At 40.7% G+C, this 17,243-nt stretch overlaps 1 protein-coding gene across 5 annotated transcripts in view; it reads right to left on the bottom strand.

The window, feature by feature from the left end:
- Positions 1-8,298, bottom strand: part of SEMA3C (semaphorin 3C) — a 171,970-nt gene extending 163,672 nt beyond the window's left edge. For 2 of the 5 annotated variants that reach the window (XM_059712151.1, XM_059712149.1), the window contains exons 1-2: positions 7,903-8,297; positions 5,819-5,958 (exon numbers count right to left, since the gene is read on the bottom strand). In XM_059712151.1, the coding sequence (XP_059568134.1) occupies positions 5,819-5,921 (103 nt within the window). In that variant the 5' untranslated portion in view covers positions 5,922-5,958; positions 7,903-8,297. Of the gene's footprint in view, positions 1-5,818; positions 5,959-7,126; positions 7,240-7,902 lie in introns of those variants that run through there. The other 3 variants (XM_059712150.1, XM_059712155.1, XM_059712154.1) reach the window with 3 other exon arrangements.
- Positions 8,299-17,243: the final 8,945 nt, after the last annotated feature.

The raw sequence follows: 17,243 nt of genomic DNA on the forward strand, positions 1-17,243 counted from the left end.
CTAATTTTTAAATAGGAACAACACAATATAATTAACTCAATTATCATATTTTATATATAAAAATGTAAAAAAAATTTTCCATTTTTCTGAAGCTTAGAACCTTCTCTTAAAATTACAGGTAACTGATACCTTTTATCAAATTATTTTGTATTTACTCCTGATTTTATAAAATATTACATGCTAAAATCTCTACTGGATAAATGCAATGCTTTCTCTTTTTATATTAACAAGCAAAACAATTTTTGTCCATTGTACATATGTATCCTTGCCTTTCCATATGACCTTTATAATTTAACCGGGGCAATGGGGGTGGGGGGAATACAGTGGCAATAATGTTATAAAATATAAATCTGTTAAACTATTGAATTGCTTTTCCACAAGTATTCAACTTAAAAAACATTTGCATTAACTATATATTCATTCGAAAAGCTATTTGGCATAACATAAGAATTATAAAAATTACACAATATAATATCTTCTAGGAGTAAGTTCTCTTATCATGCAAGGTTTAGCTAGCACAAATGTAACTAATTAATAACATCTGAAGTACATTCTCCCATAGGACTGATGACCATCTGGTTGACCTTGCGCTAGATCAATAGAGATGGCAAATCTGTAAATCGTTTCTTAAATGTTATCAGTCCATCATTCCACCACAAGCAGAAGGGCTGGAACTTGGATGTGAGAAAGGATCTCTTGTTTCTTATATCTTTAAATCAACTATGATTCATCATTTGACTATAAATAAGACAAGACTGAGAGGATTCTCCTAAAGTTCTCCCCAGGAAGAGACAGGCAGAGGATCAAGTTACAGTGAAGATTTCAAGACAAAAGAGTCAGGAGGCAATGTAATTATGAGAAACTACAAAGATGCAAAAAACCTCTGCCTGGTGTAACTTGAAATTACTTGATTTCCTCAAAAGCATCTTCCAAGTCCTGATTTTTGGTTGCAAGTTAGTTTAGAAATTTTGAAATATGAAATAAATGAAATAAAGTATATACCTTTATGCATTTAAATTAACATGTTCATATAGAAGGTGGGGCAAAAGTAGATTTATAGTTGTTCATATGGAGAATAATACAATAATTGATAAATAATAGTGCAATAATATGCTCTGTATTGGGTTTACTCACAACTATAAACAGATTTTTTGCCCCACCCTATATATGTCAACCCTACACAAATTTCTGTATTTTGATGTCAAGACTAAACTACTTTGGAAGAAATTTAGTAACCTACTCAGAGAAGTCATCATAAAATCAATGACAAACTTTAATAAGAAATTTGGAACAAGCATCTCAAGCAGGTATACTATCAAATCTCTTAAGAAAATGCTTATAAATTTATGATTAAAATTTAAACATTTTAACGTGTTTTTTTTTGCCCAAGGTACTTTTCCTATGATACTTTGACTAATATATATAGTCTAATATATATATAGTCTAACTTAAGAGTTTTTGTATTTTATGAAGAAATTATGGAATTTCCTTATTGATATATCACTTTAAAATAGTCTCTAAATTGTTATATTTTATCTCTATGATTATTTACTATTAAGGCTATTGGAGCGTATTATGCTATGTGAAATAAGCCAGTCAGAGAAAAACAAGTATCACATGATCTCACTTGTATGTGGAATCAAGTGAACAAAACAAACTGATGAACAAAAAAGATCCAGGCATAAGCATGCAACAGACTGAAGTATTTCAAAGGGAAGGGGGAGGGGTTATGGGAAGAGATTAACCAAAGAATTATCTATGCACAGCCCATGGACAGATAATATAGTGCAGTAGGCCTGGGGAGGGGACAGGTGAGGGGTGGAGGGTGTCTATGGGGGGAAAAAAGGGAGACATCTGTAATACTTTCACAATAAAGATAATCCTCACCCAAGGAGTGTGGATATTTTTTCCATTGATTTTTAGAGAGAGTGGAAGGAAGGGGGGAGTTAGAGAGACAGAGAGAGGAGAGAGAGAAAGAGAAAGATCAACCAGAGAGAGACACATCGACTGCTTGCCTACTGCTCACTCCCCTGACCTGGCCATGGACTGAATCTGCAACTGAGGTATATGCCCTTGACTGGGAATAGGATCCATGACCCTTTGGTCTGCAAACCAACACTCTGACCACTGAACCAAACCAGCCAGGGCAATAAAGATATTTTTTTTTAAAAAAAAGGCTCTTGGGAAGAACAAAACATCAGGAATTATAAAACTTTCAGATCAATAGCTTATTTTACCATATTGTATTCTACATCTATATATATAAAAGCCTAAGTCACCAAACGACCTGCTGCTGGTCACTATGACATGCACTGACCACCAGGGGGCAGATGCTCAACACAGAAGCTGCCCTCTGGTGGTCAGTGCGCTCCCATAGTGGGAGTGTTGCTCAGCTGATCGACCTGTCCCGGTGGCCCACTCCTTCCCTCAGTAGTCCTATGGGTCCAATCTCCGGAGAACAGGCCAGGCACCAATGGACTGGTGCTGCCAGCACGATCCCAACTGTGCCACTGGCCTCTTGGAAGTTGGCCGTGGGCACTGTGGCCACTTCCCCTCCCTCTTCAAGGAAGAAACAATATAAAAGCTGCCACCAGGTGGCTCCCAACAACCAGCACCAACATCAGTGGGACGGATCCGGATTCCGATCCGGATTCCGGGCCAGCAAGGGCATCCCACCACCCGCCCAGAGGGCCAATCACATCCCAGCCCCCTCCCTTCTCCTTCAGGACAGGTGCCAGATGCAGGGCTCACAGCTGGCAAGTGCCACTGAGTGGCGCGAGTCTCTCGCTTTGAGGACTGGGCACAAGTCTGCAGCAGGTGCAGCAGGGCTGGGATGAGCGGGAGCGGCAGGTAGGAGTGGCATGCAGCACTGTGCTACTGGTTTTGGCCCAATCCCCACAGACCATGCCAAGGGACCCCATCCATGCACGAATTCGTGCACTGGGCCTCTAGTATGTTATAAATGAAGGTAAGTCTTATTTTGCAAGAATCTGTTTTGAGTTTGGGAGCACTTAAAATATTAGTGATGCAGTATCTTTAAAAGCCCATATACCGTCTAGTCACTGTATACAGAGCACTTATTGTCCTACATAGTATTAAAGTTTGGTTTTAAAAGTTTGCATTACTGAACTTCATTAAAAGACAAATTTTAATTGTCACTTCAAACATACACTTGATGAAATATCTCTGGTGACACACTTATCCTATCTAATAAAAGAGAAACATGCAAATTAACCATAACCCCGACACCCTGCCCATTGGCTAATCAGCGAGATATGCAAATTAACTGCCAACCAAGATGGCGGCTGGCAGCCAGGCAGCTGAAGCGAACAGGAGGCTTGCTTTCTCCAGTGATGGAGGAAGCCAAGGTTCCCCGCCTGCCGCGGCCAGCCTGTGAGCTGCAGTCTAAGAAACAATGTTGCAATTATAGAAGGTAAATAAACCCCAGAAACCTGCTTTCAGCCGTCAGAGCTGGGGCTAGCAGGACCGCAACAGTGTTACAATTATAGAACCCAAACAAACCCAGATACCTGCTTTCAGCAGCCGAGGTCTCAGAGCTGGAGCCAAGCCTCAGAGCTAAAGCTGGCTCTCAGTTCCAGTGACAGCCATAGAAGGAAAATAAATCCCAGAATTAAAAAGAAAAAAGAAAAAAAGGAGAGGCTGGGAGCTTCAGTCACCCGCCAGCCTGAAAACGGCCCTCAGCCCCTCACCCAGACTGGCCAGGCACCCCAGTGGGGACGCCCACCCTGAAGGGGGTGTGACCAGCTGCAAACAGCCATCATCCCCTCATCCAGGCTGGCCAGGCACCCAAGCGGAACCCCTACCCTGATCCGGGACACCCTTCAGGGCAAACCAGCCGGCCCCCACCCGTGCACCAGGCCTCTATCCTATATAGTAAAAGGGTAATATGCAAACTGACCCTAACAGCAGAAGGACTGGGAATGACTGGTCACTATGACACACACTGACCACCAGAGGGCAGACGCTCAATGCAGGAGCTGCCCTCTGGTGGTCAGGGCGCTCCCACATGGGAGGAGCTCTATTCAGCCACAAGCCAGGCTGATCAGCGGTGGTGGTGGGAGCCGCTCCTGCCTCCTCAGCAGCGCTAAGGACGTCTGACTGCAGCTTAGGTCTGCTCCCTGCTGGCAAGTGGGCATCCCCCGAGGGCTGCCGGACTGCCAGAGGGATGTCTGATTGCCATCTTAGGCCCAATCCCCCGGGAAGCGGGCCTAAACCAGCAGGTGGTCATCCCCTGAGGGGTTCCAGATTGCGAGAGGGCACAGGCCGGGCTGAGGGACCCCCTCTTCCCCCCCGAATGCACAAATTTTTGTGCACCGGGCCTCTAGTCTTTAATATTTACCTATTTTGGATTAAGTTCAGGTTAAACAAAGTTTGATTAATGTTGATGAAATAGAGAGAAAGGGCTTAGAGACCTAATCTGTGGGACCACTCCATCTTCCTATATACTGAGAGAAATACAGAAAATAGGGAGAAATTGTACTGCTCCTTAATGCCTTTCTTTTCTTCTTTTTTTAAAAAAAATATTTCATAGCTCTCAACTTAGGAGAAAAGTTGTAAGCTGACTATGAGATGCTTTAGTTAGTAATTTTTTTTAAAAAATAGGACACTTCAAAAGATCTGTTTTCCTTCCTTCACAACTTATCTGGATAGTCGTGGGTTTTAAGGGGGAATGCCTGGCTTGGAAGCTAAGGAAGCAATTAGAAGCTTATGCACTCTAAGTTCATAAGGCTCCAATAGGACTTATGATAACCTTGGAGAAAGCTTTTGGTGGGGAAGGGAAGGGGAGGAGAAGAAGGGAAGGGAGGGAAAGGGAGGGAAGGGGAGGGGAGGGGAGGAGAGGGAGGAAGCCATTTGACTGATAAGTGTCAGTCATACTACTACTTGAAATTAAAGATACCAGTGTTTCAAAGACATCCTGCTACAGGAAGGTCTTAGAGTATATTGTTTCTCAAAGGAAAATGAAACTATGCGCAATAATACTGAGGTTTATGCAGAAACAGAGTTGAAAGAAGCCATAAAAATATAAATAACCCTGAGTGGCAGGGTGATATTCCTGATCCATTTCTTATCCCATCTGTCCAATTACTATGGGCTATGTGACTGACGGAAATCATCCATCTGTAAGTCCTTTGAGCAATATACATTAAAGCTCATGCATACATTCGGCAAAACATTCCTCAGAGGACTTACAACGTTCATGTGTGTGAAAATTTGAAGTCACACTCATTTCCCTAAGCTCCTGAAGATAACATCTGTACACAACAGCAATCAAAAGCATATTTTGAACTATTCCTTTAGTTCCTTTTCAATTAGGAGACTTTGCCAACCTCAGGAAGTCCTTGTGGAAATAGAAGAAACATTATTATATAGAAAGGCCAGTGTCAAGACTAGTGCTCAAAATTTATTAGGAAAATTTTCAGTAATTTAACCTTCATAGTTCTTTCTGCTAATGAAGATTAGTACATGGGAGGTGTTTCTCAACCAAACCCGGTGAATATTAAAATCAGAGATTGTAGGCTTTGCGTTTTTCACCATCGCTCCCATGCATGCACATGCAAACACAGAAGAAATTTAAAAGGGGGCAGAATACACTTCAAGCATTTTCAGAAACAAAATGCAATAGAGGGCTTTTGTCTACTAACTAATAATTTTAAATAGCCATATCATCCAAAAACCAGTCCCATAAATATTTTTTAAATCAATATTCAATAATACTTTACTGCCTTTAGTTTTTTAATCTGGATAAGAAAACAAATGATAAATAACATTTTCCCAGAGAATTTGTCAACATGCTTACCATCAAATGTTAAATAAACTCTTGCTTGGGGCTGAGGAGATCCTTTCACACAGACAGAACAAACAAATACTCCAACCAACATGCAAATTGCCTGGAATGCCATTTCTTCAGATTTTCAAGTTAATATCCAAGAGAAATACCTTTAAAAAAGAGATAAGTTTCTTACATTTCATTTCACATTTTAGGAGCACGCCCACACCCACACAAACATAACCAGCAATCCAGACAGAGCACCTTATTCACAAAAGACATTCCTGAACTTTCATAGTCATGCAAACAGTAGGAGGTGCTGTGACTTTGCTTCTTAGATGTGAAAATTTGGATTCAATTCCCTTGGTCTGGCAGTGTTTGCGAAAGAGAAACTCTCATCTTCCAAAACTTAAAGAACAAAGCAGCCAAGGAAAAAGTGATTGATTTCCAAAGGAAAACCAATATTTAAATGTGGTCGCCTCTCTAAAAATCACAATCTGTTTAAATGGCTTGAGAATGGTATCGATAGGTATGAATGGATGAAAACATCCTTTCCTACCATAAATACAGTAAGAGTAAAAAAAAAAATCCCACATGAACATTCCATACTCATTAACTCTTGTACCTGAAATGATGTTTCTATGCATAAATGGACATGTGCTCAATCCTTGATCACTGAAATCATTTGAATCAGTTATCGGCCAATTTATACAGATGACCGAGCAGCTGTTAAGTGATGCAGATGAGGTAACCTTGGACTGGTGCCAAATTCAAACCAATGACCTAGTGGTGAGCAATCTAGTGAACCATATATCCCTCAATGCATAGTTCATATAAATCAACCAGAAAGTGGCTGTCAAAATCCCAATAGATAAATCAGAGAGACAAGTCCTATCTGGAACTATAGCTATAAAATTGATACATGCTATTAACTAACGTCTGAATACCAAGGAAGATCAGGTAACCTGTTAACTACCAATCTATAAACTCTCCAGTGGTCACAACATGTGAAATAATCTCAGGACCATAAAAATAATATCCCATTATCTTGAGTCTAGCATAATTACATACTGAAATAATATAACAGTTTAATCTAGGAATTAATTTTTATAGATCACAACAGTTCTGACCTTCCTTCAATATTATGTGGCTTTTAAAATTAAAATCTGATCACTGATTTTACTCAATAAAATGCCACTACAAGTTGTAAACACTGCTTCATTAATGCAGAAGAAAAAAAGACCAATTATACTGAACATGCCATTCTAAACGAACATTATAAGTTGATTTCCTAGGTGGCACGTATACGTTATGAGAGTTAGAAACAAAATCGCACACCTCTTTTACCACACAGATGGAGGGAAGCCTTGAGATGTTTGTGTTGGTAATTTTCAAAAGAAACAGTTTCTTCCTGCTTCCACAACCTCTTCACCCTGTCATCCCTAAATTGTCTTAGAAGAAAATTGATTTTATGGAGTGACTTTCCCTTAGTCATTTGTTCCCTGGAAAAAAACCCCACAAAGATGCCTAACCTTTGTCTCTTTATTAATAAGGCTGATAGGATTTACACATTTTTGCATATTGCTATTATCAGTATTTTATCTGGTATGTCTCCCCCCCCCCACCCCCAAAAAAAGACACTTGCCACAAGTTGCAAAAAATAAAATAAAATACATATTGGAGATGAAATGACAGGTCCAAGGAAGCAAGAACACAGTGCAATGTGGTTTCAAGCCTACCTAGGGAAAAGCGACTCAAAGCAAGTGTCTTACACACGCCTCGCACCCCCTGCTTCACAACTTCTTCCCTTTAACTCAGACACTTAGACAGGCTGCTTATTTTCACTTCTGATCGAAACCCTAACAGCCGGGAAGAACAAGACTCTTATGTCCTCCCCAGCAATTCCGCCTCCGAAGTCATTGAAATGCGCAACTTTAACTCGCCGCAGGTGTCACCACCTAAAGAAACAACTCCAGCCGGGCTCTCAGCAAGGGAAACGGCTCCCGGACAAACTGCGTAGGTTCTTAAGAAAATACACAGACTGGAGCACAGTGATGTGTGAAAAGTCAACGCACAGACCCCAAACTAATGCTGAACCCCAGGAACCCGCTTACCCAGGGGCCAAGCGATCAGCACGGAGAAACCCAGGTGCTGCCGGTCTGGCTCCGCGGGTGCCTCCAGCCCGTCGCCCAGAAGACCTGGCTGTCGGAGGCGGCCCCGCGGGGAAATTCCTTCTCCCCGGCCGGCCGGTCCTCGGAGTTTCTTTGTAAAGGAATCCTCCGCGCGGCGGTGCAGGGGCACCCGGAGCCCGGCTCCGCGCCGCTCAGTCCAGCGCCCGGGAGTGAATGGAGAGCGGCCGGCGCGGGGGGCGAGCGCCCGGGTGTCCGGTTACAGCGACGCGGCGCGCGGCTCCCGCTGCCCCGGCTCCCGCTGCCCCGGCGCGCCGCCCAGCCCACTCGCATCCGCAGCCCAGCGCCCCGGCCGCATCCCCACGGCCGCGAGGCCCCACCCAGGGCGCGCCGCGGGAGGGCGGCCAGGAGCCGGGAGGGCGGGGCGGGGCGGCCCCAGATCGCGCACCCGAGGCAGGAATGCGCGGCTGCGGGCTAGGGGAGCAGCAGAACAGCTCGGCTCTTGCGCTGTCCGCGGTGGAATGAGCAATTTACTGAGGGTGCTCCAAGGGTTTTGTTTGTTTGTTACCAGCAACTCTTGGAAGGCATACCCGCGTGGCTTGGCCGTACGTATCAAAGTGCAAATCAGTCTTTTTCTGTTCTTTCTGTCGTTGTTTCTTACACCTCCACCCCGCCCCCCCGCCCTCCCCAAGGATCACTGCATCCTTTTAAGGCAAAGAGATGCGTCTTTAAAAGAGCATCAGTCTTGTCCTTTTCGCGCAGCAAATGTTCTAAAATGAGTCCAACAGTCTCATCATAGACGTTTATGCTTTTTAATGGGCGTTGTTTTCTATTTCGTTCACTTAATGTAAAGCAGTAACTCTGTTGACCCCTCCACACTGGCTCATTTCCAGTATCTTTTCCTCCGGGATATTCCCAAAACATAAACTGCAAGAAATTACTTAACAATTTTGTGGAGCAAGGCTGTTCTGAATTATGCCAACAGATAGATGTTTACAAATCTAGGCATTAGGGGTATATTTCTAGCTCTACTATCAGATAAACTTGTTAAACTCTGGAACTGATTTTGATGTTTAAATGAAAATTATTTCCCCGGACCACAAAAATCTAGACACTAGAACAGCAAGAGAAATGAGTTTTTGCCTCAATAAAACGAGCAGGTACTTGCTTTAAAATCACTATGGCCTACAGCCCAGCAGATGTCACTATACAAAGGGACTATGGAGGGCAATGTCTTCACCTCTTTCCTTACAGTTTTCTTTAGGGAGTAAAGCAGAAACTTAATTATTATAAACTGTGTCGTGGAAAATAGTTCTGTGAGTGCAAAATCTTCGCTGGAATGGGACAGTTGACTTAAACCTCAGGCAGGAGGAAGTGAATAAGTGATTAAGACACATCTTTCATGTGCCTAAACACTGCCTGTTCTGTCCAAGCTACATACGACTGTCTCCAACTCTCTCTGTATAGCTGAGATATGAATGGGTCACATCAAATAAGTGTCAATTTAAGAGTTCAAAAATTATATTCCAGGGCCAATACTATCTTTCAACATCTAAGTTTATGAAAGCAACTTCTCATCTAATAGATGTATTATTTTTAAAAGTTTAATAGCGTTAGACTATATAACGTTCAAAGGCTGTCAAATTGCGTTGTTTACCCATATCTTCAGGAAAAAAAAATCACTTCTACTGTCGTGGTAAACAACCTGCTTCCCTATTTATAATGGTCTGGCCCTCTAGCAACTTCAGCGCGAAATTATAGCTAATTTGCCTACAAACGTCAGGTGGTCATACTAATCTGGCCACTCAGTGTATTTTGTGATGATTAGTGCAATGAAAATGTGAGAAGTTCCTTGACAAAACTTGGTATAGTGAATTTAACCCACCAGACATCCGACAGTATTAAAAACCAGATGCAAACATGTAAGCAACGTGTACATTTCTCTGAAGTACTTCTGAAACTGATTAAGACCCAAGTGATATCCCAACCACTATTATCTTCCTACTGGTGTCTGAGTCAGCATTAGCTTAAGGAAGGAGAAGAAGAAATCATTAGAAAGAAGATTGCTGTGAGCATTAACAAACTATGTAATTACTAGAGGCCTGGTGCACGGATTCGTGCCCCGGTGGGGTCCTTCAGCCTGGCCTGCTCCCTCTCGCAATCCAGGACTCCTCAGGGGATGTCGGACTGCCGGTTTTGGCCTGATCTCCGAAGTCCAGAGGATCGGGCTGAAACCGGCAGTCCAACATCCACCAAGGGATGTAGTGGTGCGCCAAGCAGCAGGCAGCCAGGGAGGAGCCCGAGCCTGGACCAGGCGCAGCACCGCTCTGCTCATCCTGGCCCTGCTGCACCTGCTGCCTCTGCTGCTTGGTAGCACTGCTGCAGAAGTGGGAGAGGCTCACGCTGCCGCAGCTGCACTCGCCAGCTGTGGGCCCAGCGTCTGGCACCCATCAGTCAGCTGAGCGGCACTCCCCCTGTGGGAGCACACTGACCACCAGGGGCAGCTCCTTTGTTGAGCATCTGCCGCCTGGTGGTCAGTGCACATTATAGCAACTGGTTGACCGGTTGTTTGCTTGTTCGGTCGCTTATATATGTTAACTTAGAAATGTGGAGGCATTAGATATTGATTAATTTGTAAATCCATGTAAGGTAGAATATATTATAGATTTTATTTTTAAGTTTCAGGAACAAAGATAAGGAAATGCAAGGTGGCATGCATGTCAAATTGTGTATTTACAAGGGAATTTACTCCCTTTAAAAAAACCCAAAGAATTAGCTAAATCTCTCACGAGGCCTTTGAGACTATGACAAATGGTTTCATTTAATCACAGTCTATGAAACTTGTGCTGCAGTTCCCATCTTGCCTGAATAAACTTCTTTCCAATGTATTGAGTTGAGTGGGTATTTGCTCAGTACTGAGACATTTACCATCGGCCGTGCCTCAAAATGAGTCAGAAAAACATTGCTAGGCATTAGCCAAGGCAGATTCAGGCACAAGGACACGATTATTGCTCATGGTTGGCTGGAGCCTGGGCCATATAGTGAAATTTTAACAATGGCAAAAGCTACCTCTAATAAGATTGATCTCTGCCTGTTTCTCCAAATTGCTTAGGAGCTTAAAACACCTTAACAAATCAGGAGTTTTTTAAGAAACAGTGGTGGCTAGTGCCACTTTTCTAGGATGCAGACTTTGACTCTGTCCTGACAGGTGGAAAGCAATTATTAGCTAATTGAATAAGCTAGTTCAGGAAAGAGGGACGCCGAATGGATCTACAAGACTAATGATGCAATTAAAATTTAGAGGCCACTAATTACAAAATTTGCCCTCGTCGAAATGTCTTGGGGGAAGAACAACAAGTTAAAATGCTTAAATTGCTCTCATTAAGGTGGTAAAGATATAGTACAACATCTTTACACTAAGTTTCTCAGAAGTACAGTGGCCTTATTTTTATTTTTTTTAATATATTTTATTGATTTTTTACAGAGAGGAAGGGAGAGAGATAGAGAGTTAGAAACATCGATGAGAGAGAAACATCGATCATCTGCCTCCTGCACATCTCCCACTGGGGATATGCCCGCAACCCAGGTACATGCCCTTGACCGGAATCGAACCCGGGACCCTTCAGTCCACAGGCCGATGCTCTATCCACTGAGCCAAACCGGTGTCGGCAGTGGCCTTATTTTTAACTAGAGGCCCAGTGTACGAATTCATGCACATTGATAGGAAATTAATTAGAAGGTGGCCAGCAGGGTGGGACTGGGTGAGACTGGCCAGACTTGCCCTGGAGCCACCCTTCCACGATCCCTCCCCAGCTGACCGCACCTGGGCGGCACCAGGGCTCAAAGGGTGTCTGCAGGGTGAGCAGGGTCCCTCTGGCAGGTGAGGTACCTAGGCCTGGCCTGCGGGGATCAGACCAAAACCAGCAGTTCCACATCCCCGGAGGGGTCCCGGAGTGTGAGAGGGCACTCTGCAAAGTTGCTCCTGCATTGAGCGTCTGCCCCCTAGTGATCATTGAGCATTATAGCTACCGGCTGGTTGGCTGGTCGCCGGTTGGTTGGCCAGTCACTTAGGCTTTTATATGTATGGATTTTGATATTTTTGGTAGTCATTTAACTTAAACTTCAACTCAGACTGATTTTGAGCGATGTACCCATATTTTCCTTATGAGTTGTGCAGCTACGGATTCTCTTATTTCAAATTTAACAAAAATAGATTGTTTTCAGATTTTTTTCTATCATACAGATGAGCTATAAGAATAAACTTTAACTAGAGAACCTCAATCCTGCAGAAATTTAAAATTGTCATCTTGTTGATCAGAGTTACTCATAACAAATAAAAATATTTGTCATGGGAGAACATATACTATATGTATGTGTGTATGTGTGTGTGTATATATATATATATATATATTTATTCCAGGCACTGCGTATATTATATGAACAGCATTTGTAATGAAGTTACTATTTTACAAATGGGAACATTTCCCAAAGTTACATGGATAGTAAATATTGAAATAGAGAAACTCAAACATAACTAATGTACCATCTTATATTTTTCAATATGAATCTGAGCAATTTTTATACTTGCTTCCTCCTCACCTCTTTTCTTTTTAACTCTCCTCTCTCCTATCTTTCTCCATTTCTCAGCTTCTATATGCCATCCCATTAAAGTTCCTGAACTGTATCTTCAGAAGGTCTGTACTTCAAATGGTTATTTACTTTGTTTACATGAGTCTTACTTCTCCTTGGGTTCTCCTAGCTCCTCTGAGACCAAACCAGTCAAACAGGTTTCCACACACAAGTCTAGAAATCTGTGTGTGGAATTGCTCTCTGCACAGTTGATAGGCTCTAGTCTTTGCTCCACTAAAATCATTCTTTATTATTCAACAAGGTGAGTGTATCTCTGCTTTCATTGTTAACCATGGCTAATCTATAGCCTTGACCCTTGATCTCATTCTCTATTGATATGTACAAAACTAGGATCCTCGAATTGTAGCATTGAACAAAATAAACTGGTGAGGGAAACTGGCCAGAAAGAGAATTTTCATTGTTTCCCCCTTTTTACCTTAGTAATTTTAAACCAAGGGAATGTATAAGCTTTTACACAATTAAAAGTTTAATTCCTCAACATTTCTGTGAATATCTCTAAATATCTCAAACCCAATAAAGTCTGTATTTCCCAACTTAACCCAAATAAGAACGTGTTGCAATATTTCAGATGTAAAAGTAGGATAGTGAGGAATTTCAGTAGTAAGTGTCTGTTAGTGGTTTGCTTTGTTAGTATGTGCATGTGACAAAGTTGTGAGAGAGTGTTGTGATCACGCACACTTTCATCACACGCGTAAAATGTAAACTCTGTATTTGTTTCTTCCTTATTGGAATATTTCACGTGAAAACTCAATGAGGGGAGTATGTATCTTTGAGATGAACTATATACAACTGTGGTTTCAAAGTAACCAACAGCATTTAATAAATAATATCTGTTAGGTAGAATATATACATACATACCCACAGTAAAACTTATAACAGCGGTTCTCAACCTGTGGGTCGCGACCCCTTTGGGGGTCGAACGACCTTTTCACAGGGGTCGCCTAAGACCATCCTGCATATCAGATATTTACATTACGATTCATAACAGTAGCAACATTACAGTTATGAAGTAGCAACGAAAATAATTTTATGGTTGGGTCTCAACATGAGGAACTCTATTTAAAGGGCCAGAAGGTTGAGGACCACTGACTTATAAGAAAGCAAGCTACTTTTTCGAAGCTATTGTATCAAAAGGTCTCTTCCTTTTCACCTGGGAGGACAAAACACTCTCCAGTATCTATTCTCATAGGGAGGCTGAGGGGCCTGTGGAAGTGCCTCTGTCAGATGTCTGTAATGAAGCTCAAAAATAATTACCAGCTGGAGCAATGAATTTGCGACTGTTAGTTATGGCTAATTGACTCCCCTCTAAGCCCTTCAACATGGCCAATGGCCTTTTCCATGTAATCTTCAGATTTTACTGTTTTTCTTCTTTCCGTGGACTTTAAGTGGTTGGCTAGAAAGTAGAGCTCTATTGAATTGTGTAAGCAACTTTCATATCCTAGCAGAAGCATTCTCATAATGAAAATCATATGATGAACTCAGTGCTCTTCTACACCAGTAATTTCCTGGTAGAGAGGGCTGTGCAGTAAATTTGAAAAGCATCGACTACTTAGTCTTCTTTATTTTTATACTTTACTTTTATCCTACCTATTTCATGATACATAATGCTTTGAAATTTCATTTGACATTTAATAACTTTAAAGAAGAATACACAATTTTTTATTTTCTTACAAATATGATATAAGTTAAAATATGCAACTCTCAGAGTACATTTCTATGAAATATGTTCCTTGATGAATTGTGTCCATTGCAATGGGCTCATTGAACTTTAGACCAGAAGTGGACCAGAAGGCAGTTTGATTTAAAGAGCATGGGCTATTTAATAATTTTACAAATAGTATATCTTTTCATATCCATAACAGTTCTAAAAAGATGTTAAGTATCTCCATTATGCAAACTAGAAAGTCAGCTCAGAAAGCTGAGGCACCTTCTCCTACACCATGAATTCAGAGCTACCTATTCTGGAGTGATTCACTTCCTGCTTCCCACTACCCTTGGTGTGTTAATCTAACAGTTCAGTAAAGAGGAAAGGAGAGTGGAGACCTTTACCTTTCCTTCTAACCTATTTAAGTCCTGAAGAAGGTTGTTTTTTTTTAAAAAAAAAAATTGTTATTTTGAGTTATTTAGCACTTTATCTCACAGATTTGAAGTATAAATGCAGACCTCTTATCTTCATCTTTAAATTATGAACAACTTGAGAGTAGAATTACTATGTAATCTCCTTTGTATCTTTTAGAATAGCTAGAAATAAGATGATTAATGAACAGCCTGGATATATGGATGGTGAAGGGTTTCAGAAAATGTGAGTGGAATAGAAGAGGGAATCAATTATAAATTGGCCAGGTAAAAGGCCACACATTTACAAAACAAAAATTCATGCAAATTCTTTGATCGTCCACCCAGGTGCATTTATCTTATATAATAAAAACCTGATATGCTAAGTGTCCGGTTGTCCATAAGCCACTCAACCAATCAAAGCATAATATGCTAATGATGTGCTAAGGCTGCTCAACTGCTCCCTATGATGTGCACTGACCACCAGGGGGCAGATGCTCCAACCGGTAGGTGAGCTTGCTGCTGGGGTCCAGCCCATTGGGACTGAGCGAGATGGGCCAGACACACCCTGGAGCCCTTGTGCGGTCCCCTCCCCAGCTGGCCCACCTCCCAGGTTCCTCCCTGGCCCCGATAGTGCACCAGTGGAGAGCCGGTTTCAGCCCAAGCCAGGTTGAGGGACCCCACTGGTGCACGAATTCATGCAGCAGGCCTATAGTAGTTTTATAAATTGGTTCTATTCCCTTCAAATGTCTAGTTTTCTACTTAAGTAAAAACAGTAAATACCAAACCAGAAATAATTTTTATAGTGAATTCAAGCCTAGTAACATGAAGCTCTTCAATAACAAGAAAGACCAAGTCTGATTTTATTTTATTTATTGATTGATTTTTGAGAGAGAGAGAGAGAGAGATTTGTTGTTCCAATTATTTATGCATTCATTGGTTGATTCTTCTATGTGCCCTGACTAGACATTGAATCTGCAACCTTAGTGTATTGGGACACTGCTCTAACCAATTGAGCTAGCCGACCAGAGACAGGTCAAGTCTTATTTTAAAATTACAATTCACAGGATACCAGGGTTACTGAAAAACCTTTTGTTCTTTCTTTGAAGGATACATTTCCAGTTTATTTGCATGGCTCATACATTTCCCTTCATGGCCTGTCAGGGTTAATCCCTCATTTCCTCTCACCAATTCTTTCCTCTGGCACCTTAAACTTCATATGTATCAAATGCTTCACTGTGCAGTTCTTTGACCATACAATGCATTCTCATACTTCTTTGGTTTTACTCATGCTGTTTCTTCTGTGTTTTCCCCCTGCCTCACCTCATCCAATTAGCAAAGTCTCATTTATTGAGACTCACCTCAAAGAAATCTTTCTATAATCCCAGGCAAAATATGTCCAGTACTGAATGTTATAACTTTGTCCATTTTGATATTGAATACATTTTAGGTTAAATATCTGATACCTATCTATATCATTTTGAGTATTGCTTGATTTCCAGTTTTAGTTTCATTTATAAAATTTATAGAATTACAGCAACCAACAGGTTGATTGGCTAATTAGATACTATAATGTGTGTTAACTTTCTCGCTCCCTTCTGCATTTCCATAAATTTGTTTATCTCTCTGCTATATCACTTAATGTTACAATTGTGTGAAAATTTTCTCCATTGAATAGGAAACTTAGATACTTTGTGTGCGTGTGTGTAGCCAGCAGTAAATCCGAGTCTTGGTACCTAGTGACTGCTGGATAATTGATTGCTCAATTAATTAAACTAAATTTTTTTTCAATGATGTTTTGTAGACCTTAATAAAATATTTTATTGTCACTGATAATGTTGCATTCAAACACATGCAATTTCTTATAGGCTTCTTAAGTAACCATTTTTCCAAGGTTCATAACTTTACTCCCAAAGGTAATTATGTTTGCATTTTCTCCTTCAGGCCATATTTGAATTTTAATTTGAGTTTGTAAAAACTGTGGGAACATTTGAACTGGCTTGACTCCTAATAATAAACTCCTTTAGGAACAGGTGGTATGAGTTAATTTTAAATTCTATTTTATTTTAGTTTTAAAATTAAAATTCAGGAAATATGTTTTGAGTTTTCTGTTTCAAATTTAAAATAAGGTTCTCTGAAAATCTTATCAAATTAAAATTAAAATAAAAGCATATTAAAAAGAAACTAGTAGCAGCAGTTCTTGGCTTGGAAAGGGAAAAATTATCTATTTCTAGAATTAAATATAATTGTGTTTCTTCTCATGTTTCTCTCTAGAATTGCTTCATTCTAGCTTTCTTCTACCAAGGTCTTAACTTGAAGCAACAAAAACATAATCTTTCCAGAACTAAATTTTCTACTAATTGCATTTTCATATTTTATTGTCAATTATGTAGATTTCTATCACAATTTTTCTTTATTTTTAATGTACATATTATTTAAATAATCTCACATATTAAAAATCTGGAGTTATTAATAACAGCATGGCTTTTAAAAACTTGCTTTACTAAAAGATTCTTCAATTTATCCAAGAGATTTCTTTAATTAGCAAGTTCTTCTAATGCATTCAAATTAAAATACATATATTTACCTTCAATTTCAGAAAATATCTATGATTAAATGAA

The sequence above is a fragment of the Myotis daubentonii genome, chromosome 10 (genome assembly GCF_963259705.1).
Source record: "Myotis daubentonii chromosome 10, mMyoDau2.1, whole genome shotgun sequence".
Classification (NCBI taxonomy): Eukaryota; Metazoa; Chordata; class Mammalia; order Chiroptera; family Vespertilionidae; genus Myotis; species Myotis daubentonii.